The following is a 25,237-nucleotide window of genomic DNA, read 5'->3' as shown; positions in this document are numbered from 1 at the left end:
AAAATCGTGGAGGAAATTTTCCCCAATATTTTACATATGCTTCCGCTGTCTTGGCAATGGTTAAACAAAAACGAACAAGTTGTCACTCCCACCACTGATTACTGTCAGGGACTGAGTCCTTTTCCTTTGAGCCTCTTTCAGCTATAACTTTTGCTACCTGTGTGCCTGCTTCTAGAAACCTAAAGGATTCTGATTTCCTGTGATTGGAAGAAAAAGAACGGTTGGTTAGAGCTGTATGTAAATTGAAAGTCACCAAGGTCTACATGAACCTGAGAGTCTCTCCTGTGGTAGAAAATGCTTGCACTTTATTTCATAAGCTTCTGGGTTTTCTAAATATTTATTTTTCATTTTTAACTATGCGTTAGCGTGGAGACTCTATGAAATGTGATTTCTGAATTAGAGAGATTTTAGTATATTCTGACATGGAATGTTAAACATCTTTTTGTGTACCCGTTAGCCATTTGAATGTCTTCCTTGGAAAAAGTGTCTGTTTAGTTCCTCTACCCACCTTTTACTGAGGTTGTTTGTATTTGGTTATTGAGTTCTTTATATATTTTGGATATTAACTCCTTATCTGACACGTGGTTTGCACATGTTTTCTTCCATTCTGTAGATTACCTTTGCTTTTTAATTGTTTCCTTTGCTGGGCAGATACTTTTTTGTCAGTCGTAGTCCCACACGTTAATTTTTGCTTTTGTTGCTCACGCTCTTTGTCATATTAAAAAAATCACTGCTAAGACCAATGTCAAGGAGCTTCTTCCTTATGTTTTCTTTTACGAGTTTTACAGTTTCAGATATTATGGTTAGGTTTTTAATCCATTTTGAGTTAATTTTTGTGGGAGGTAAAGATAAGGGTCAAATTCATCATTCTGCATGTAGTTATTCAGAAATAAAACCATTTGATTTGTGGAATTTATGGAACTGAAAGAAATTTTAAGAAGATTTATAATTCAGCTAAGGAGTCATGTTATTAACTGGTGATAATCAGGTGACTATGTTAATGAATATGGGTAGGGGGGATTGCACAGGACCAAAAAAAAAAAAAAAACCAACCCTCTAAATCTTAGTTGCTTAGTGCATAAGCACCTGTTTCTTGTTTATGCAAAATATGCTTATGGTCTGATGACTCCCTGAGCTAGATTTCCTCCAAGTGGTGACTCAGGGATCTTGTAACATATCATCTGGGGCATGAAGCTATTAGGGTCACCACTGCCGAGGGAGAGAAGGCAGGAAGGACTCACACCCCCTCTCAAATGCCTCCACATTAAAATACTTGAGCTCAAGAGTGACACGTGTTCACTGCCACACGCAGCCCATGGACCTGCAACTGCCAGGGAGCCGATGTCCTTCTTGAATGCCCACAAAAGAGAGGAGGACCAGCTATGGATGAAGGCTGCAAATCTCCATCACAGTGACTTTGGGCAAGTAACAACTTTATCTCTACGAGGAAGGGGTAGAACTAGATGGCTCTAGAATCCTGACCTCTTCTCACAATCCCTGACTGTGAATAGTTAATGTCTTCTTCTTATGAACTTGGTGTTTTTGACTACTTTTTAGGTATGATTTTGTTGTTACTCTAAGAATGTCAGGTATATTAATACTAGTAAAAAGCAGATGCGTATGATACACAGTGCAGCTGACGGTTAAGCTAGAGGAATCGGAAGGCAGGTGATTTGGCTCAGCACCCAGCTTGGTCTCTTATTGGCAGTAGGACCTTTGGCTATTTGTTTTACTTCTCTAGGGCCGCCCTCCTTTTTGTTTGCTTTTTAACTCATGTAAAATGGGTCTAAGAATAGTACCATCCTTATGGTATTACTATAAATATTAAATGAGTGAATTCATGTGATTTATTACAACGAAGAACAAACTAAGGGTTTAATAAGTTTTGTTTTGTTTTGTTTTGTTTTATTTCTTTCATATTTAAAAAGATGGCCACCCCCCTTGCTCTGGCTTGATATGTATCTACACAGTAATAGCTTAATAAGTTGCTGTCTTTCAAGTCCTGGCCCGATTAGCTGGCCCAACCCACGTGAATCTCTTTAAACCACTGACCCATTAAATGGAGTCATGGACAGTCCCCGTGGGTGATTTGGGTCTCTGCCCAGGATCACCAGCTCCTTTGTCCTCCTGCCTCACCTGCTTTAGTTTAGACTTCATTTCTGCCTGACCCGGTCTCAGCTCTATATTCCAGTGGGGTCTGGCCTTTGGCTCCTGCAAGCTGGGGGTTCCCAAGTGGTTTCCCCCTGTCACTGAGCTCTAGCTGTATCTCATGGACTTCCTGGCCTGGCCCCTTTGATTCCGGGGACCCTGATAACCTTAGGTAGGAACTTCATATTCTAACCTCAGCCTTTCAGGACCCAAGCCCTGCCTCAGCTTTCGGTTCACACCTAGTCTTGCTCCTGGCCTTCACACCGTGGAGGGAGCATCAGGCAGACAACCCTTCTCATTTCCCCAGATGCACCCTTTGAGATTGGGTATTTCAGATGCCACATAACCCTTAGCCCCATCCCGAGTCAATGACAGACCCAGGATGTTAAATCCTCCTGCAGGTGTTATGGCTTCAGGTGGATGCTTATGAGCAAGAACTTTTTCTCTTCCTCCTGGGCATTCAGTGGATAGTCCTTGGGAACGAGTCAGAGCAATGGCATGCATTTACTCTCCAGAATGGGGATGGTCTGCTTCCCTGTCCCTTTTGCTCTTTGCCTGATCTAGTGGGGGATCATCTGTGAACGGCTGCCATGCATTTGCTCCAGGCAGGGAAGAGAACAGTTCTCGCCGAGCACTGTTCTTCCTCGGGCTGGATTCTGCTCAGTACAAGAAAGACAATATGCTTTCATGCCCAGGTCCACTCAGGTCAGCCTTTCCCCCATTGGCTAGGGAGAACGTTGAGTCGGGCTGGGCGGGCTGGGCTGAGATATAAGCAAGCTGCTTTATGCTTCTCTTGGTCTTTTCTTTCCTAAGTTCTGTGAATGGACAGTGTGGTACTTTTTCCATAGTGCCTGGTACAAGTGGGAGAGGCTAAGCCTCTGAGATTTACGTAGAGGGGAAGAAGTACATCAAAATATACTGTCACCCTGTCCCTGAAAAAATGACAAATGCAGCTGCAGCCCACTTTCCCTTAATCTGCCTTCATAATCTTGTACGGCAAACGGGTCAAATTTGTCACTGCCAAATGCAATAAATTCTTATCTCTGGGTTTGGAGAAAGATAAATCATCAGAGAATAATTTCCACATACTCTGCAAAGGTTCTATGGCCCCGCACTGTTTATCTAACAGTAGGGAAGTAGGGGAGGTATGTCATTTCTAAATTTGAAGCCCTTTGGATGTTTTGAAATCAGCAAGACACTGTTTCCCCCAAGGCTGGGTTTGTCAGATTTTAATAGGGAGAACTTTAGAACCCGGTCTGAGGAATGCAGGAAGAAAATAACCTCTAAGATTTAAACAGCATGGACGCTGCCACTCTTGGGCACCCACATTCAGCCCAGTACAATAACTCATTCACGTGCTGTAGAGCTAGCAAAGAACTTTTTAAAAAGATGTTGTCTGTGTGACTCTCATGGCAAGGTAGGTTTTTGTTAGCCTGCCTTTGGGCAATAAGGAAAATGAAGGTCACTGAGCAAAAAAAAGCCTCAATCTTCAGATTCCACATTCCAGCTCTCCCGTAGCCTCAGTGTCTCGCTTTATCATTTCGCCCTTTGTGTTGAAGGTAGGGCTGGGATAAATTTGGGGAGACCCACTCTGTGGCTCTCAAATAATTTATCTATCCCATCCTCTGAGGAAGGCAGAGCTGTCAGGAATGCCTGGGACACGGACTCTGTGAATCCCTGGTGGAAGAAGAGACCAGTGTGCTCCTCTGTGATGCGCCCTCATCTTCCTCCACACTGTGCCAGCCACTGTGGAGCAGGGACTGTCCTCAGAGAATGAACTTGGGCTTCCACCTGCGGTGAAGTACATCACCTAGGCACGTTTTCAGGCTCGACATGTGATGGGTGCAGAGGGGTGTGCTAAGAAACAGTCTTCCAGCTTGGAACAAAAGGGACTCTGTTCTTTCTTTTATGCTTGTTTGCAGTTTGAGGTCAAGATTGAACTGACACCAGTGAAAAGACGATTTCTATAAGTAGCCGACTGATGGTGGGACTGCTTGGGGGTTCAGAGGAGTTTTTCAGGCCTTTCAAAACTCACGAAGTGGTAAGGTGCCAGGATGGCAGCCCTGGGCTAGCCTTACAACGAATTTCTTTTTGGACCTAATGAAAAGTCATTCTGCCAGGCTGCCCATCACTTTCAACTTTAAAAATGTTCCCAGAGGCAGCGAGGCATACACAGAGTCCAGTCATTGGAAAGCACATCCTCTCCAAAGGGAGGTCCAATGCTCACTTTTGTGAGGTTTAGCTTGGATGGCTTCCCAGTTGGAGATGACAGAGTCCACTCCAACTAGCTTAAGAAGAAAGAGATTAAGGGTGGGCTTTCCAGCCTCCAGGCTGTGGACCGGTGCTGGTGCGGGCCTGTTGGGACTTGGGTCGCATGGGGAGTGAGCTTGATGTACTGCACTTGAATCACCCCTAAACCATGCCCCTACTCACCCTCCCACCATGTCTGTGGAAAAGCTGTCTTCCATGAAACTGGTACCTGATGCCAAAAATGTTGGGGACTGGTGTATTAAGGGATAGAAACAACTTGCAGAATTTTGTGAAGGCTGAAGACAGAGAATTGAGGTTGAGCTTCGAGGAACAGCTTCCCAACTTGAACTGCAGAACTGAGCTGTTAAGGAATGGGCTGCTCTGGTCCCCGTCATGGAATAAGAGAGCAGCTACAGCATCTGGGCAGCCACCACGCTGCCAGCAGAGTCCTGCTGCCATGACCCAACCAGTAAAATGTGTCCCAGGCCCTTCATCCCGAGTGACTCAGTTCTGAAGCGAAGTCTCACACTAGGACTTCTGAAAGGCAGCACCTAAAGTTTGGGGTTGGCCAATAGACCTGTTCAAGTTTTGTTTTTGTTTTTGGAAAATAAAAGACACATTTTTCATTTTCACCAGTAACTACTGATTTGGATATTTTGAATATGTCCACTATCTCCTGCTGTTGGCTTCTAGTGAGTAGAGGTCAGAGGTGCTGCTAAACACGAAAGAATTATTTGGCCAAAATGTCAACAGTACCAACAAACTCTGCAAACCACTTTTGACACGATCGATTAGTACAGCGCCTTCTCTGTATATTGTACAAATCATTTTTTGCATTTCAGTTGCATTTTTACCTTTCTTGAAATAATCAAGCGTAATAAGCTGAAAACATTGCATATTTTCTTCTACCTTTAATATTAAAATGGCTGCACAAAAATTCACCAATTTTGATAAGGTTTTTTTTTAAATGCACACTGATAAGACAGATGTCACAATACAATCTAACAAAATTGTTGCAAATAAAGTTAAAGACAACTAAGTGCTACTAGAGCCATTGTATGGAAAAAACTAGAAGTACTGCTTGGCCAACTGAATACATCTGGAACGCTAGGCAAATGAGGGTCCAGCCCCTGTGCACTAGACGTGTTTGAGAAGATTGTTGAGTGAAATAGTCTACAATATCTTCCTCGGTGCTTTTAACCCACCTCCCTCCTGTCCACTGGCCTAGTAAAGAGCAAAGCTTATTTTCCGTCCATCTGTTCTTCCACTTGTCCATCGTCCATCCATTAATCAGATTTTTGCACGTTTGGCATTTTTGGAATATATATAAAAAAAGGACTTTTTAAAAAAAGAGTATAATTACAAAATCGTTATTCCATTAACATTTAAAACAATAATGCCTTAATGTCATCAAATAACTAGTCAGTGCTCAAATTATTCCAATTGTCCCATAATTTCAAAACACAGTTTGAATCCAGTTCCAAATAATGATGGTTTGGGGCTTATAGTTGACTGATGTCTCTCGAGCCTCTTTTAATCTATAGCTTTCCTCTCTTTTCCTCTTTCTTGAGCCCTCTCCTTCCCTTGCCTTTCTCTCTCCTCTCCAGTCTTTCTTCACCTACTGTTTCCCTTCTCCTCCTCCCTTTCCTCTCCTTCCAACCCCTTGTTCTCCTCCACCTTCTGTTCTTCCCTTCTCTGCTTCCAATTTATTTGTTAAAGAAACTAGGTCATTTGTTGTAGAGAGTCTCTCATGGTCTGGACCTTGCTTCTTGTATCTCCACATTGTCCTGTAACATATTCCATAGTCTTTTATATTTCCTATAAAGAGGCACTGATATCCAGAGGCTGATTCAATCTGGGGTTAATCAGAACACGTGAGAGGTGATTTGTGTACAGCATTCCGAGGCTTGCAATATCTGGTTCTCTGTTTTGGTGACATAAGCAGCCAGCCATTGATGGTCATTGCCTAGATCCCTCAGGTCAACAGGACTTCGCAAAACATGTAGGGTCTGAGACAATCATTCCTCTCTTACTATTAGCTGGAATACTTTGATAATGAGAAACTATCCCTCATCAACAGTATGGCTTCCCAAAGATACTTTTATTTAGGAAAAGCAGAGTACATTCTTGACTACTTCTTCCCCTACTTTTATTCCTGACCAGTTTTCCGAAAAACAAATGGGGCCCTGGCTGGTGTAGCTCAGTGGATTGAGCACGGGCCTGCAAGCCACACAATCGTGGTTCAATTCCCAGTCAGGGCACATGCCTGGGTTGCAGGCCAGTTCCCAGCAGGGGACTCATGAGAGGCAACCATACATTGATCCTTCTCTCCTCCTCTTCCCCTCTAAAGATAAATAAATAAAATCTAAAAAAAAAAAGAATTACATGTATTTGGAGGAAGTGATAAGAACTTCTATCTATAGTTAAAAAAAAAAATGGATTCCCTAGCATCTTTTGAGTTAATCAATGGGGACTTTTTAAAAGTATCATTATGGCATCGTGGATTTAGGAAATTTGATTTGCNAACATAAATAAATAAAATCTAAAAAAAAAAAAAGAATTACATGTATTTGGAGGAAGTGATAAGAACTTCTATCTATAGTTAAAAAAAAAAATGGATTCCCTAGCATCTTTTGAGTTAATCAATGGGGACTTTTTAAAAGTATCATTATGGCATCGTGGATTTAGGAAATTTGATTTGCTTCAATCTATTGCAGTTATTTTTGGCTCAAATTGACCCATTTTGGCCTAGTTATTTTGATGCTGAGATTGACCTACTTTTGGCTAGTGTGAAGCTCTAGTTCTTTTTGACACAATTCTGATCATCTCAATGGCTTCCTTGATTTCTGGAACTAAAAAGCATTGTAGGTTTAGTTCATGTATTTCCTGCCCCAGCTCCAGCCATTTCTTCAAGGACCTCTTGTTCCTTTTAGTAAGAAATAGTATGTAGAGACCACACAGTCTGAGTGATATGAGAAATACTACATAGTTTTTAAAAGCGGCTTAATCTTCGATTACACGGAGAATTAAAGAATGGGAGAGGATGCAGCTATGGAGCGTATGTGGCCTTAGCCTGTAGGCATAAGTGAAATATTAAGAGAATTTTTGATGCTGATTAAGGAGTTAGGGTGTGGGAGGACATGTTCTTTTGACTTGAATACAGCTTGTGTTTCTTCCCAGCTGCCTTTACCTTGTGCTGGGTAGTTTCTTCCTCTGGAAGGATGTTAAGAGACAGAAGATACAGCTTTGCTTTATCATTTGCTAATAAGGAATGAACACCTGGCCCTGCTCATCCCCAGAGCCTGCCACACGAGGGCCCAAGTCACAGTGGATATAGTAAGGGTTTGTTGAAGGGCAAGAGGTCTTGTCTAGGAATCTAGAGACTTTGGCTTGCATCCTGGAGCTATTGCTGGATCGTGCTCTTTTTTAACCAACCTTTTCTGTGCCTACACTCTCAGGGGCTCAGGCACAGAAAATGGGCAGAATGTGTGTTCGTGAATGAGTGTCTTGGGGTGGAGAGTGGAGAAGAGTAGTCGCCATCATCCTAGCTAACAGTGTTACTGAACAAAGTCAGATTTGGCCTCTCACCACTGTCCACAAGCATAACACAATAATTGCTGGGAAGGAAAAATATTTTTATTAAAATGGTGTCCAATTTGGGGGGCTGGGGATCTCCCAGTTCTAAGCCATTTTCTTCTGCAAAACACAGAAAGAAGCCAGCCACCCCCAGGACCAGAATCAGTGTCCGGACACCGCTCTCCATTCTTGTCTGTCCTCCTGGGTCCCAAGGCTGCTACCAGATGGGTGTCTGTCTCTCCAGCTCCTGGCGCTCTCTTTCTCTCAGGAGTGTGCGCTCGTGGAGCCAGTGTCTTTGTTGCCTTGCTGCAGCTTCCTCTCTCTCCTGGGGCCGGGGCACACTGCCAGATCACTGCGACCAGTTGTGCTAGGGGCTCTGTCTGAGGGACCCGGGTGTCCAAGGCTGCTCGCCACCCCCGGGCCATCAAATGTGCCTGGCCCTTGAGTCTGTGTGCTTCTCTCAGAGTGAGAGAATGGGAGAGGTCCAGGGCCTGTGCCATGTGGTGCAGGACCTCAGCATCCTGCAGGCCCAGTGCTGGTGAGGTACGTGTCCTGTGTGTGGGGCTTGGACTCTGGGAGCTGGCTCCTGACCGTGTACGTGAGGGCAAGGCAAAAAAATTTCTGCATACCCTTTATTTTAAAGTCTTTCCCCCCCAAACCTATGTGCTGTGTGAGTGTCCACCTTGTCAGCCAAGTCCAGCTGACATCTACCACGCATCAGCTCGCACAGTGTCTCTGCCCCTCCTCCTACTGCCACGATCTGGAAGTGGGTAAGAGTATTTCCTAGCCCTGCACAGGGGACACAGGGTGCTGGGGGGCAGAGGTTATGTTCTGTCTTGTTCACTCTCTCCCAGGAATATGGAGTTACACACTGACTGTGGCTTCAATTCCCCACCTAGGGGTTTCCTGTAATCCCTCCCTCGGTTTGGGAAGTGCATCCTTTCCTGCTGCCTCAAGGATCCTTCCTGTTATGACAGGATTTATCTGAAGGCCATCCAGACAGAAATAAGCCATATGTACAAGTCAAAATGTTTGCTGTGATTCTATCTTCCCTTCACCTCAAGATACTCTTATTCCTGGCTATAGGAGTCGGCTGTTTTGATGGGCACCAGAAGTCCCCTGGGCCACCGTCGTTCCCCCACTGGCTCTGAGAACGCAGTGTTCAGAGTCTTTCTGATTCTTACCCCTTAGCTTTCAGATATGGGTCTTCAAATGTTGTCTGGGGAAATCGAATATTATGATATTGTCATCCACGAAAGCCCTGTTTCAAATGATCTTGTCTGACTAGATATGTGGGTCACCTAGCAGGTCTCACAGTGATAAGCATGGCAAGGCTCCTTTTCGTGGGAAGGAAGGTGTCAGGAGAGGTCAGGGAGAATTCAGAGGCCATCCCACTGCAAAGGAAAAGGAAATTCGATGACAGGCCAGCCCGGTATCTGTTGTATGACCCGCCTTGACTTTATTTTGGAGAACAACCCTTTCCTCTTGGGGTGCGGTAGTCTCGTTGGGACTTCTTTTTACATGTCCATCCAGGCGAGGGATAAATGTGCTAGTTACATCGGACCAGTCAGGTGTGTTTCAGGAATGAAATCCTGAGTAGAGTAGCACAAAGACCATGCACTTGGAGGGAATCCCTCCCAGTGGTGATGCCCTAAAGAGATGGCACAATAGCTCCCACGACTTAGGCTCCCTGAGCCTTCCTGGTATCTGGCCCTTTTGAGCCTGAGACTCCAATCTCTTTTCCTGCCTTCCAATGAATTTACTTCTCTCTCTCTTTCCCTCTGCCTTAGGTTAGCTCTATTTGGTCCCTGTTGCTTGACACCAAGAATTTTAACACAAACACCACGTGAAACTTGTTTAATGCCAGTTTAACCCGTTCCCCTCTGGAATAGCAGAGAAGTAGCTAAGATACATTACTATGTGTGGTATATATATATATATATATATATATATATATATATATATATAATCTCTTTTTAAAAATGTGTGAATACATTTAGCTTAATTCAGAAGAGAATGCAAATGAAGACCATGAGGAAATAGCACTTTTTTTTTACCTGTCACAGTGACAAGGGTCAGAGAGCCTGAGCTGTCCTGTCAGTGGAGGTGTGTAAAACAGAGATTCTGATACATGCCAGCACAGATCTCACGTAGGTTTATTTGCAAATATTGGCGCATTTGACTTATTCATTTAAATATATTGTATTGATTATGCCCTTACAGTTGTCTCCTTTTCTCCCCTTTATTTCCCCTCCTGGGCACTGCACACCCTCTTCCTCCTGCATTTCCCCTCCGTCTTAGTTGATGTCCATGGGCCACACATACAAGTTCTTTAGCTTCTCCATTTCCTATACTATTCTTAATCTCCCCCTGTCTATTTTCTACCTGCAATTTATGCTACTTATTCCCTGTACCTTTTCCCCCACACCCCACCTCCCCTTTCCCACTGATAACCCTCCATGTGATCTCCATTTCTGTGATTTTGTTCCTGTTCTAGCTGTTTGCTTAGTTTGTTTTTGTTTTCATTTTTTCTTAGGTCTGTTTTTGATAGTTGTGAGTTTGTTGTTATTTTACTCTTCATACTTTCGATCTTCTTTTTCTTAGGTAAGTCCCTTTAACATTCATATAAAAATGGCTTGGTGATGGTGAACTCTTTTAACTTGATTTTGTCTGGGAAGTACTTGATCTGCCCTTTCATTCTAAATGAGAGCTTTGCTGGATAGAGTAATCTTGGATGTAGGTTTTTACCTTTCATGACTTCAAATACTTCTTTCCAGCCCCTTCTTGCCTGCAAGGTTTCTATTGAAAAATCAGCTGATAGTCTGATGGGAACTCCTTTGTAGGTAACTGTCTCCTTTTCTCTGCCTGCTTTTTAGATTCTCTTTTTATCTTTAATCTTGGGTAATGTAGTTATGATGTAGCATGGTACATCTTCTTTGGCACTTTCTGAGTTTCCTGGACTTCCTGGAAGTCTATTTCCTTTGCCAGATTGGGGAAGTTCTCCTTCATTATGTTTTCAAATAAGTTTTCAATTTTTTGCTCTTCCTCTTCTCATTCTGGCACCTCTATGATTCAGATATTGGAATATTTAAAGTTGTCCTGTAGGTTCCTAAGCCTCTCCTCATTTTTAAGAAATTCTTGTTTCTTCATTCTGTTCTGGTTGAATGTTTACATCTTCCTTCTGGTCCAAACTCTTGATTTGAGTCCCGGTTCCCTTTCTGTCACTGTTGGTTCCCTGTACATTTTTCTTTATTTCACTGTACATAGCCTTCACTTTTTCTTCTATTTTGTGACGGTACTCAACCAATTCTGTGAGCAACCTGATTACCAGTATTTTGAACTTTGCATCTGATAGGTTGGCTATCTTTTCATTGCTTAATTGTATTTTGTTTGGAAGTTTAATTTGTTCTCTTATTTGGGCCATTTTTTTGGTCTTGGCACAACTGTGATGTGGTAAGGGGTGGAGCCTTAGGTATTCACCAGGCAGGGCAACTGATGTTACTGTGTTGTGGTGCTGTATGTGGGGGAAGGGTCTGAGAGGGAACAATGCGGCCCACTCAGCAATCTGCTGCTTCCAGTCCCCCCCTCCCACTACTCACAAGCAGATTGGGCCCTTCTGGTGTTGATTCCTGGGTAGGTGGTTTGCATTCATTGTAGGACCCTGTGGGTCTCTCCAACAAACTCTCCCATGAGGCTGGGAGTTTCTCCTGGCACTGCAAAACCCAGTGGGTCTTTTCAGTCAGAGGTTTTGACCCTTTATTTCCCCATGCAGTCTGCCTCACTCCCCAGTTGTTCCTCCTGGCTTATTTGCATACAAATGTGGAACCACCCGGTCTTCCAGCCGCCACCTTGCCCAGTCTGTCAGCCGCCACCTTGCCATGAGGCCTCTCTACCCAGCTGTCTATCTCGGCCACTCCTATTGGTCTGGATGAATGTTTCTTCTTTAATTCCTTGGTTTTCAGACTTCCATACTGTTCGATTTTCTGGTTGTTTTGGTTGACTTTTTTGTTTTTAAATTTGTTGTTGTCCTTTTGGTTGCGAGGAGGCACAGTTTTTCTACCTATACCTCCATCTTGACCAGACATCTGATACGAAATTGTAAATGCTCCCCTTTGACCCAACGATTTTGCTTTTAGGAATTTGCAGGTATATCATGTAATCAGATATTACACAGCCATTAACAAGAATAAGGCCTATATACATTCTATATATAGTTATATTCTCTACTATACATTAAGTGAAGGGAAGCAGAATGATGCTAATTGTATCAAAAAGACAGAAATATGCATAGAATCACTTTGCAAAGATTTACAAAACATGGGTGGGTGGTGATTGCCTCTGGAACAGGAATGGGGTGGCTGGGAATAAGGGTTGGGGAGGAAGCAATTCCATCTGTGTTATATTCTTGAATTGGGTGTTGCCTCAGCTTTGTTTTCATCATTATGCTAATGACAGGCAGGAGGGCTGGACCATTGAGGGCTGGTTTCTACACAAACACTGCCAGGAACTAAGTGGCCTGCGCAGTCTTCTTCAAACTATTTCTTGGACAGCTTGGGTTTACTTAAAAAACAGGGGGGTTTGGCCTATTTCTTTCTGTCTCCATCTCTTTTGGCCATTGTTTAACTTCATGCTGTTATATAGTATATATTCTCCAAGAGAAGGTAAACATTTTATTTTCCCATTACAAAAGTGTTACATGGCTATTACAGGAAATACTGAATCAAAAGATTTAAAAAAATACCCACAATCTTAACACCAGATAATTACTTCTTAACGCTTTGCTGTACTTTTCTTGTAGTCTTTTTGACCACACCTATATAATAATGTATACTTTACACAAATGATATCAAATTTTTTTATAAACTTAAAATAACCTAATATTCTTAGTAATTTTTTCATGTCATTAAGGTTTTTTCTTCAATACAATTTTTAATGATTGTACATCATTCTTACTCTGTTATATGTTCATTATTCACATTCTTAATCTAAAATTTTGCATTCTTTTTGCACATGAGAATCTAAAAATAGAAAACGCTTTTCTGTTCTGAAATTTGTATAAATATTTCCCGGGGACCCACGGCCCAGGCCATTGTTACCAGTCAGGGACCAGCCTGACTCAGGCCGGCCTGTAGTGTGTGGGTTCTTGATATCATGTAGGAAACTTTTCACAACACGAGTCCAGGAGATTTTAGGAGAACATTTATTAAAGACAGCAGAACACTGGAAGATGGCTGTTTCCAGCAGACTTCCAGTGGTTTATTGTCTTTAATAATCTCAAAATCACCCAGCATGTGGTGGGCATTGTTGTAAACAAACAAGTGAGGGGCCGAGAGAATTAATGTACGAATTGAGCATATTAAGCACTCTAACAGTCGAGACAGCTTCCTGAACTGTGTGAGGAACATGATCGGAAAAAGAAGGAAGCCAAAGGGAAAGGCACCTGGGTTCAACTGAAGCGTCCTCCTGCTCCACGCAGAGCAGCGCACTGCGTGAGAACCAATGCAAAGGAGTCTGAGGTGCTGGAACCCATTCCCTATAAATTCATGGCCTAAGTGTGAAAAAAATAAAAGACTTCTATACTGATAAAAGAAGAGTGAAACAAAGGAAGGACTTAGGGTAGAAGGAGTAACAGGAGAAAGACTAGGCAGTGCCCTGCTCTGGCTCCCTAGAAATGTTATAGGAAAGGAATGAGGCAGGGACAGGTGGCTGTTTGCTCACTGGGAAGTCAGAAAAAAGGGGCTTTGGAGACAGGATGGTGGGGGGTGAACCCAGGAGCAGCTGCTGCTACCCACTGCCCACTGCCTGCTGCTCCCCTGGCTGTGAGTCTCATGGGGGCCCTTAGAGTTGAGGAGGAAATAAGAACATGTCATGAAAGGGTGTGGGCAGGATCTAGAGCCCACCCACCTCACTAAATCTTTGTTCTGAGGACTTTTTATCTTCTTTCTGTGAGTGAGAATTTTAGGGGAGAATTTCAGTAGAATATTCATCAGCTTTCCAGATGCATTTTAAATATGTCGATGTGTCAAAATGAGTGTATAAATGGGGAATGAGCTTGGGAATAATTTTTTGGTCTGTTATACTGTTTTACTCTTACCTTGGGTCTGTCTGACTTGTAATGGGGTTTTTGTTATTCCTCTGACTTTATCTGTCCTTGGGTTTAGCTGGCACAAATGGCATTAATTGGGTCTCTGCTCTTTATTTGTCCAGATCCGTGAGATTTAAGCTACGTGTTCTTTGGTTAGGGTGAAGAGTATAAACAATGTGCTCTCCAGTGTCCTTGGTCAGGGGAGAGATAAGGTCTTGTGATTCACCAGCTGGCTATAAGCTGCTCGAACTGTTTGGCTTTGTTTATTTTTCTTGTTTCAGTTCCTTCATTCTACTTGCCCAGAAATTTTCCTAGGTTCTCACTGTCCTGTCTACTATGTGTTTGAGTGACCAGGAGTGAATAAAGCAGGTGGTTTTTTGTTTTGTTTTATTTTGATTTTTGTGATCCAGCTTATAGACATTGCATGGAACTGACCTTCAATCCCATAGGCCTTATGCAACTTCCACCTCAGCGTCAGGTCAGCTCAGGGGAGAGTTTGCAAATAAGCCCTTTATTATTAACACACTTCAATCTTATCCTTGTACCAAGCCCACAAAGTTACGATAATGAGAACTCTAACTCTCTTGAACATCGCTGTGAAAAATCTTTCCTTCATATGTGTCAGCAAGTGCTGAGAAGTCTTTGCTGAGCAACGTGCAAGGGAAAGGAAACACAATTCTGGACCATCATTTGCTTTACTGAATGCAAAACTTCTTTTGAGTGGTTGAGTAAGGTAAGAATGCCTGTATTTTCTCGGAGAGGGAGGGATGGATCTTGAGTAATCCACTGCCTCAGAGATCTTGATGAAACCCTAAATCTTCACACCATTTTCTTAGCTTTGGAAACCCATTTTGCCATATTATTACTTTTTACTGTCATGGTCTTGAGAAATAGGGACCTCAGCATGGGAAAGATGTGACAAGTGGCTTGCTGTTGTCACATTAGGGGCTCATCATTGACCTTTCGGGATTCTGCTAGATTAACTGGAAACGATTAGGAAATGTATAATGCTTTAAAATGTAATTATTGGGTTTAGCTCTCTAAGGTTCATTTGCCTTTCCGAACAGGCATTTGCTTTAAAGTTTGAATTCAGATTTTAATCATTAATGAAAAATAAATAGTGATCATGGGGTCAAAAAGAATTGTCATGTGTTGGCAATAATTCTGGCAAAAAGATGAGTGGTGAAACACCTGAGGTACATCACTGAAATTTAAGTAAGAAGTGGAAACTCAACTGTTAGATCGGGTGCTACTGTTGACTTGTACAAAAGGCTAGTAGTGGTAATCAGTCAACAGAGAAAATTTTTAAAAATATTTAAAAAGCGTGATTTTATACCACATCTGTTTGTTACACAGACCCCTACCACATGGCCACATTTACATATACAATCTGACTATAGGTGATCTGGAGTTAAGAGGTCCAGCTGTCAGTCACTGATTTTTTTTTAATTGATGATTGACACCGAGGAAATGTTTTCATTGATTTTAGAGAGACAGGAAGGGAGGGAGAGAGGGAAGGGGTGGAAAGAGAGAGAGAGAAACGTCAATGTGAGACAGAATTTAAAATATATTTTATTGATTATGCCATTACAGTTGTCCTATTTCCCCCTTCATTCCCCTCCACCCTGCACACACCTCCCCCACCATTCCCCGCTTTTGTTTATGTCCATGTGTCACAGGTTGTTTAGATTCTATATTTCCCATACTATTCTTGCCCTCCCCCCCATCTATTTTCTACCTACCGTCTATGCTACTTATTCTCTGTACCTTTTCTCCCCTTTTCCTCCCACTCCCCTGTTGCTAACCCTCCATGTGATCTCCATTTCTATGGTTCCACTCCTGATCTAGCTGTCCTCTTAGATTGCTTTTGTTTTAGGTGTGGTTGTTAATAACTGTGAGTATGCTGTCCTTTTACTGTTCATATTTTTTACCTTCTTTATCTTGGAAGGGCTTGGTGATGATGAACTCCTTGAATTTGACATTATCTGAGAAGCACTTTATCTGTCCTTCCATTCTAAATGAAAGCTTTGCTGGATAGAGCACTCTTGGACGTAGGTCCTTGACTTTCATGACTTGGAATACTTCTTTCCAGCCCCTTCTTGCCTGGAACATCTCTTTTGAGAAATCAGCTGACAGTCTGATGGCAAGTCCTTTGTAGGTGACTATCCCCTTATCTCTTGCTGCTTCTAGGATTCTCTCCTTCACTTTAATCTTGGCTAATGTAATTATGATGTGTCTTGGTGTGTTCCTTCTTGGGTCTAACTTCTTTGGGACTCTCTGAGCTTCCTGGATTTCCTGGAAGTCCATTGTCTTTGCCAGATTGGGGAAGTTCTCCTTTATTATTTGTTCAGATAAGTTTTCCACTAGTGGCTGTTCCTCTTCCCCTTCTGGTAGCCCTATAATTCAAATGTTGGAACATTTAAAGATATCCTGGTGGGCTGGCTTTAGCTCAGTGGGTACTTCAATTCACAAGATGTCCTGGAGGTTCCTAAGCCTCTCCTCATTTTTTTGAATTCTTGTTTCTTCATTCTTTTCTGTTTGGTCATTTTTTTCTTCCTTCTGGTCCACTTGCTTGATTTGAGTCCCAGTTTCCTTTCCATCACTATTGGTTTCCTGTGCATTTCCCTTCATTTCACTTAGTGTAGCCTTCATTTTTTCATCTAATTTGTGACTAAAATCAACGAGTTCTGTGAGCATCGTGATCACCAGTATTTTGAACTGTGCATCTGAAAGGCTGGGTATCTCTTGGTCGCTTAGAATTATAGGCTCTGGGGCTTTGAGCTGTTCGTGACCCATAATGTTTTGGTCTGTTGGAGCCTGTTATGTATGAGGGGCGGAGACTTAGGTGTTCACCAGGGTGGGGCAACACAGTTGCTGGGTTGTGATGCTGTATGTGGGGGCGGGGTCAGAGAGGGGCAATGGTGTTTGTTCTGCTCTCTCTTGGATTTCGGTCCCCTCTGCTGCTTCCTGCAAGCAAACCTGGCCCCGCTGGTGCTGGCTCCCAGGTGTGTGGGCCTGTGCACCCTCCAGGACTCTGTGGGTCTCTCCAACAAACTCTCTGTGAGCCTAGGAGCCTCTCCCAGCATCTCAACCCCAAAAGTCTTTCCAATTGGTGCTTTCAGGTTCTAATTCTCGTCGCTGGGGCCTTAGTGTGAGTGATGTGTCTCATTGCTTGCTCCTTGGCTTGGTTTATCTGTGTGTGAATGTGTGACCGCAGTCAGCCAGCCACCTTGAACCCTCACTGGGTCTGCCTGTTGCCACCCCACACCTGGGATCTGCCAACCACCGACTGCACTCCTGGGTCAGTCTGGCCGATATTTCCTGCCTGACCGCTTGGCCACTGACTCCGCCCTTCTTACTGGTCTGGCTGAATGGTGTTGTTGTCGGACTTCCATACAGTTCAATTTTCTGTGTTTTGGCTGTGTTTTTATTACTTAAAGTTTGTTGTCTTTAAACTTGGTTGTGCGAGGAGGCACAGTGTTTCCATCTACCTACGCCTCCATCTTGGCCGGAAGTTTGAGACAGAGATTTTGATTGGTTGTCTCTCATACTTGTTCTCACATGATGGTTGAACCCATAACCCTGGCATGTATGCTGGTCAGGAATTGAACTTTCAACCAGGTGTATTGAAAAGTTCAGGTGTGTTGAAATTTTGGTGTACAGAATAATGCTCCAATGAACTGAGCCACCTGGCCAGGGAAGTCATCCATTTTTAATTGGGTCTTTTGTACAGAAGCTGCCTCAGCCAGTAGAAAGGCTTATAGAAACCAAAGCTTAGAGCATGAACTAGGTATACTGGGTTTGAAGTTTGCTACTGAAATAATAGCCAATGACCAGTAAACCTCTTGGATCATCAAAGTTTCAGAGGCATATCTTAGATGTGCTTCCTGACTTCCAGAAGCTGTCAGTGAAACTTGGGACCAAGATACAGAACTAATTTCTATCTAAATTTTAAGTACAGAACCTAAATCTGAAGTTGTTGCTGGTGCTGGTGTTGAAGGAGATGATGGTGGTAAGAGACAGATGGGGAAAGCCTACCAATAACTAGGAAATTCGGGAAGATACCCCAGTTTCCTCATTCACTCCCAGTTCAGCCCTACCTCAGAAATATTTGCTGGTAGACTGATTTTTAACCTCTGGTTCAGGAGTTGCAAAAATAAAGTGATTACAAAGACCAGGCATTGACTTAGATGGACAAGACCCACTGGGTAGGACTATGGTACATTGGAGAAGGCATGTCCCATCTAAAGGGAACAGCACCTACTAAGTTTTGAAACTCTTGGCACATGGGAATGCTGGCTCAGTGTTGTCATATATTATGAAGTATTTTGAAAGAAAATTTGAAGTTTCAGATATGTAAATGTGTACTGTATAAAAATATAAGATTTATCTTTTTTTCTTGTGAATTAAGTCAAATTGAAGCAAAAAAATTGTCTGGGCAATATTAAACACAAGTGTTTGTTGCCAATTTACAACTCTTGGGGTAGCAATATCTTAGCCATGTAATACCATTTGTGGGGGGCAAGTTTGGTGATTCCAATCCCATCTCATTGCTTAGGTTTCCTAAGGCAGGGGTTAATAAAGTGGGTTCCCAAGTCTCCACCTGTGATTACAATAATCCTTTAATAGTGTCTCACATAAACTCCCTTTAAGGACCATGAGGAGCACAGAGTGTTCGCCATTTTGGAGCCCAATGATGAACATCAAGATTTTGAACACAGTACATTCTATGGAATGAATTATTATTCTATTATCTCCTCTTATTTTTATATGAACTCTATGAGATAGGTACTAAAATTATCATCATCACATTCTTATTTATGGATGAAAAATTGAGGCTTATTGAGATTTCCCAAGTTCTGTTGCAGTAAGTGGCAGAAATGAGATTTAAGTTCTGGGGTCAGACTTCAAAATCCAATATTTAACTACGACAATATAGTTTCATACAATATATGTTATATTGTAAGAATTCTTAGCTTCTATACTTTCTCTGAGTAATGATGAATTCTCCTCCTAAAATATCCTAAATATTTACAAGTACCTTTTCTGCTTTTGTAGAGTACAGGGGCATTTTTATTTTTATCCACACCCTTTGCTACAGGGTTTGCAAAGTGTGGGAGATCCTTCTTATCACTGAAGAGGGAAATTTTATTAACACCTGTCTTGAGACAGAGATGCCCAAACCTGCCCCCCTCTTATGCCATTTTCTTATCAGGTAGTATTTAAAGTTAAATCATGGAGTTTAAATGCTAAAGGTATGAATTTCACCTCCATGTGGACAAGACAGTTTTACTTATGTTTAGTGACAGAGTCAAGCCATCACCTTAGCAAGACTTCTCACAACTGCACACAGCATGGCTGGATCAGTCATCACCATCGACAGAAGTGCTCCAACCTAGACCCGTGTACAGACTTATAAATAACATCATCACCATAAAATGAAAGCAGTAATGATGTAGTCAAGGGATGCAAACAGATTTTTGCTTAGTTGCCAATGTCAAGTGATGAGTAGTGGGTGCCAGAATGAGCACTGTGCTGATAAGAATTTGGAAACGCCATCTGAACTTATCAAAGAGTTCTGTAATGGGCTTGGGATATGGAACTAGTAATGAGTATGCTTGTGTATTTGCCCGGTATAGACTATTCATATGAAAGAGCTACGATACCTTGGGAAGCTCGGAGCAAATACATTTTAATTTTTGATTCTGTCTTTTACTTTTACTGTCTCTTCTATCTCTGTTTTTTCTTAGGAAAAATGGCCAAACGTACCTTCTCCTTATTAGAGACATTACTGATTTTCCTCCTTGTAATGATGACTGCAATCACAGTGGCCCTTCTCACCCTCTTGTTTATCACCAGTGGGACCATTGAAAATCACAAAGGCAAGTATCATGCACTCTCTTGGATGTTGCACCTCAGCCTGCAACAAATTCCTTGATTACCGGGAACACTGAGACAAGAAATAGTGTCTGCTGATAATGCTGATGACAGGACAGTTCAATATGTATTTACGATGCCTGGCGTAGCCACCTAACCTTTACATTACATTGCTCTTTCTGCACTGATAGCAGTTTTTATCAAGTTTACCTTTGCTCCCACAGCATCTGGTATGTAGTTATTTGCCTTCTATTTTTGCACTGATTTAAGCACAGATCAGAATTCTTCAAGGCCTCAGTGATGTGAGCTTTTGCCTTAATCCTCTTCTCTCACCCTTTGCCTCTTTTTGGCATCAACTTTTCCTGGGGGCAAAAGGTGAATAAAAGATCCATTGAGTATCGGTGAGTCTTTAAAAAGCCTTAAAGAAGGGGGTCCTAAATTCAAATCCTTGGAAGGGCCAATTAAGCTCTGTAAATGAGATCCAGTGGGGAGGTGGACCAGGATGGGGGCAGTTGCGTTTTGGGTGAAGAGGGTCCATAGATGCCCCCTGAGTGCCAGCTGTTTGCTGTTGTAATAAACATGAACTCAGTTCTGTGTTTTCAAGAGAAGCTAGACATTGGAATGTTTAGACATCCTTTGATTTTTTTTAGTGTTAAAATGAATTTAGCTTTTGAAAATTATGTAGGCTATATTTACAGGCAATAATGGGCCAAAGGTTTTTGATGAAACCCCTACTTCAGTGTTAGGTTATATTATACCTGTTAAATGAGTAAAGAAACAGTGGGGATTGTGTGCTTTGGCCAAAGTAAAGGGAGGGCTGGACTCAGACCAATGGAGAAGATGGCATGTTTGCACCTCAGTTTTCTCTTCTGTGGCTTTCTCTCTTTTCCAGTGTATTTTCTACCATGTCCTGTGCTTTGAATTCCCTGCAAACACAGAGGACCAAAGATCCTCTGTGCCAGCCGTGGGCAGAGCAGGGGCTTGGACTGCTAGAAATGAAAGGATCTGTAGGGCTTATTTAGTTTTAGCTCTTAAAATGAGGCTCCAGTTGGTTATCGATAATTACACTAACTATTGTCACAGTAGAAGTTGCTGTTTATTGAAAGGTTACTTTTTTGGCAAAAGCTCACATGAAGGTAGGTGCTCGTCCTAGTACTGTTTTATAGAGATGAAAGGTGGACTTTGAGATCACAAAGACCTTGCTTTAGGCTGTGTAAATTTTGCCTTGGTTGGCACCACATTCCTACATTGGTGTCAATAAAACAAATAGCAAAGGTTCCTGCTTTCTTTCTTGTAGTAGTTGATGTCTTATAGAGAATGTGGGCTTGGGGAGGAGAAGACACAGTTTCTAACTCCATCTGGAATGTGGCTGAAATCGCATCAGATTCTGAGCTGGAGGATCTGGTTTGGGCACCTGATTAATTATATGCTCTCTATGAAATCTTGGTTAAGCTCTGAGGTTTTTAGTATTGAGGAGAGTGGACAACGTGATCTCTAAATTTTTTTTTGAGCTCTAAAACTCTAGGATCCCATAGTAAGTTAGCTGTTAATTTCTTGCCTCAGTACCTCCTGACCACTAATGTCCTGAGACACTGACATCTGCTGCCTTGGCCACCTCTGGCTGTTGCCTGGGTCAAAAACAAGAAAGCAAGTAAGATGGATATGTAAGATGTCTAAATACATGAATAAAACCAGAGCTGTAAGGCAGCCTACCTAGTTCTACATTTTTAATATGCATTAATATATTTATTGTTCAAAACAACCCTAGAAAGTAGAGTATTGCTATTATCTCTATTTTATAGATAAGAAAATTGAGGTGGAATAGCCTAAGTAACTTGTTCAGCTAGTAATTGGTAAAGTCAGTTCTATTTTTTAAAAATTAAAAAAATTTTAATTTATTTTTCAATGTGTGGTTGCCTCTCATGTGCCCCCCACTGGCATGAATAACAACCAAGGCATGTGCCCTGACTGGGAATTGAACCAATGACCCTTTGGTTCGCAGAATAGTGCTCAATGAAATGAGCCACACCAGCCAGGGCTGTGAAGTCAGTTTTAAAAACTGGATGTTTGTTTCTGGAACCTGCCTACTTAGTCTCTAAACCATTTTTGTGTGCATATGGAATATATATATATATATGCATATATGCATATTTATATATGTATGCACATACATATAAAGAATATAGTGTCTGTATGTGAGAATCACCATATATGTATATATATGTGTATAAGGTAGAACTATATCAACAAGTGTACAGTGATCTAGGTTGCATTCAGAGTAAGTCTTTAAGAAGAAGAATAAAACTCTTGAGAAGGTCGAGGAGGATCAGAGCAGGGTAGAGACAGCTGGAGTGGCATCTTGGAGAGGGGTTGAGCTGGATGTGGGTGTGAGAGAAATGAACCAACTCTGATGGGGGTAGTGGAGATTGCTTGGTGGAGCAGACAAGAATAAGTACTCTGGATGGAGAGAATGGTAGAAATGAATCCCCAGAGGCTGGGTTTAGTGAGTTGTGTGCCAGGAACCCGGCACCTGATTTGTCTGGTTGGTGCCGAAGTGCACGATGAGTGAAGGATGATTTGACAAGGAATGGCTTGTGAGGAGCTGAAGGACATTTGATGGGTGTCTTGTTTGGTTGAAAAAGGTCATCCTTAGGATTGATATAAGACAAATTCCTGAGATGTTTTCTACCATGTACCTTACACCTAAGAGAGTGTACAAAGACTTTTCCTTAGCAATGTGAACCCGAGTGTCCTAATTGATGCTGACAGATAAGCGGATTGAATGGTTGTTTCTCAAATGTCTTATTCTGTTTTTAGATTCAGGTTTTCCAACCACTGAGAGTCCTCAGGTTACCCAGAGCACACTGGCCACCCAGAACTCCACAGTCCCTCAAGGCTCAACACTCACACCAACCCCATCAGCTACCCAGGGGTCCCCAGTGACTACTACCCCAGAGCCTTCTCCATTTCAGAACTTCAGTGGCTACCATATTGGTGTTGGGCGAGCTGACTGCACAGGACAAGTAGCAGATATCAATCTGGTAGGTAATCAAGGGCTCCTCAAAGAGACTGTGAAATAATGATTTTATTATTTTTGAATCCTACATTTACTTCTGATTATTATAGCATCATTTTGCTTTTCTATTAACTTAACTGATATGTAACATTATAAACATTGTCCTATAAGGAAGAGGGGGTCATTTATTTAACTATGGCTCCCTTGTAAAGACAGTTGGCCATTTTTTATGAATTGGCAGGGCTGGGAAACTCAAATACTACAGAGGATGAGCAGGTACCGTAAATGACCGAAGCAGGCCAGTGGAAGATGATAAATATCTAACGATCCTCAGTTTGAGTGCAGTAGGAAGTTGTGGGGATTATGGTGCAACTGGAAAGTACATGGCTGTAGCTGACTGTTGCTCTGTAAGAATGTGGACTCATGGTTGCTGTATCTGACAATTTTTTTAAAAGAAGCTGGATAACCAGTAGATTGAAGACTTAGGATTTAAATCTCTCAACTGGAAAATGTATGCAACTCTAGTTAGTTGAAACTGGAAACCTAGCGTGGGCCAATACTGGAGATGTCAAGTAAAACCCTGCAGTGTGTTAGGTGTGTCCTGTTGGCTGCTAGTATGCATCTTCCTGACTACAGTCGTGGTAATATCATTTATATCAGTGCTTCCCTAGGAAACTAGAGCAGGAGGTTGTCTGACGATATTGTCTCCCTCCTACCAAATTATATTTATAGTCAAGGAATTATAGCTGACCCGTGAACAATGGTGGGGGTTAGGGTGCCAACCCTCATGCAGTCAAACATTCATGTGTAACTTTTAACTCCCCCAAAACTTAACTATAATGGGCCCTTTGCATTGACAGATTCAACAGACTGTAGATCAAAATCAGTATTTTTGACCCATGGTTGGGAATGTAAAAATACTGTTTTTGGTAGTTAGTTGAGTCCATGCACGTGAAAACCATGGATCTGAAGGGTCGACTGTATTTATTGAAAACACTCATGCATAAGTGGACATGCACCATTTAAACCTGTGTTGTTCAAGGGTCAACTCTATTCCCTGCTGTCTGTTCTGAAAACTGACTCTGGAATGTAATCCTAAATAAACACTCACATGAGGGTAAAGCACGCAGTAGAGGGAGCATTCTGAAGGCCTGGGTATACTTTAAGGATGGGTTTTATGATGTGGTAATAGAAGGGGCTAGGATAGGTGTATCTGAACTGACTTGGCTTAGGGAGGGATAACATGGGAAAAGGCAGGGTTAGGTACACTCAGTAAAGAGTACTTAATCAGACTTCTGGCCAAGATGGAGGCATAGGTGGAAACACTGTGCCTCTTCGCACAACCAAGTTTAAAAACAACAAAGTTTTAGTAACAAAACGCAACCAAAACACAGAAAATTGAACTATACGGAAGTCTGACAGCAACAAACCTTTCAGCCAGACCGGTAAGAGGGGTGGAGCGAGTGACTGGCAGAGCGGGGTTGCGCAGAAAAACTTGGCCAGACCGACCCAGGGACCCAGGCGCGTGGGTGGCGGTTGGCAGAGCCCAGGCGTGGGGTTGCGACAGGCAGACCCAGTGAGGGCGCAAGATGGCAAGCTGACCGAGGTCACACATTTGCATGCAGATACACCAGGCAAAGGAGAAAGCAGCAGAGGGGACCGCCATTGCCCCTCTCTGATCCCGCTCCCATGTACAGCATCACAACCCAGCAACTGTGTTGCCGCACCCTGGTGAATACCTAAGTCTCCACCCCTCATACGTAACAGGCTCCAACAGACCAAAACATTATGGGTCACGAACAGCTCAAAGCCCCAGAGCCTATAATTCTAAGCGACCAAAAGATAGCCAGCCTTTCAGATGCACAGTTCAAAACACTGGTGATCAGGATGCTCACAGAACTGGTGGATTTTAGTCACAAATTAGAGTAACAAATGAAGGCTAAACTAATTGAAATGAAGGGAAATGCACAGGAAACCAATAGTTGATGGAAAGGAAACTGAGACTCAAATCAAGGGAGTGGACCAGAAGGAAGAAACAACCAAGCAGAAAAGAAGAAACAAGAATTCAAAAAAATGAGGGGAGGCTTAGGAACTTTCAGGACATCTTTAAACGTTCCAACATTTAAATTATAGGGGTACCAGAAGGGGAAGAAGAAGAGCGACAAGTGGAAAACTTATTTGAACAAATAATAAAGGAGAACTCCCTAATCTGGCAAAGGAAATAGACTTCCAGGAAATCTAGGAAGCTCAGAGAGTCTGAAAGAAGGTGGACCCAAGAAGGAACA

The 25,237-nt window shown here is 42.4% G+C and overlaps 1 protein-coding gene across 2 annotated transcripts in view; it reads left to right on the top strand.

Moving 5' to 3' along the window:
- The first annotated feature begins 14,531 nt into the window (after positions 1 to 14,531).
- The window catches only part of ASAH2 (N-acylsphingosine amidohydrolase 2), a 70,575-nt gene continuing 59,869 nt past the window's right edge, over positions 14,532 to 25,237 (top strand). The window contains exons 1-3 of one of the 2 annotated variants that reach the window (XM_037066922.1): positions 14,532 to 14,792; positions 19,810 to 19,941; positions 22,754 to 22,977. In XM_037066922.1, the coding sequence (XP_036922817.1) occupies positions 19,815 to 19,941; positions 22,754 to 22,977 (351 nt within the window). In that variant the 5' untranslated portion in view covers positions 14,532 to 14,792; positions 19,810 to 19,814. Of the gene's footprint in view, positions 14,793 to 18,901; positions 18,927 to 19,809; positions 19,942 to 22,753; positions 22,978 to 25,237 lie in introns of those variants that run through there. The other variant, XM_037066923.1, reaches the window with a different exon arrangement.

Source organism: Sturnira hondurensis, unplaced genomic scaffold, assembly GCF_014824575.4.
Source record: "Sturnira hondurensis isolate 20B ecotype Veracruz unplaced genomic scaffold, ASM1482457v3 Scaffold0016684, whole genome shotgun sequence".
In the NCBI taxonomy this organism is placed as follows: Eukaryota; Metazoa; Chordata; class Mammalia; order Chiroptera; family Phyllostomidae; genus Sturnira; species Sturnira hondurensis.
This window is presented reverse-complemented; position numbering and strand designations above follow the sequence as displayed.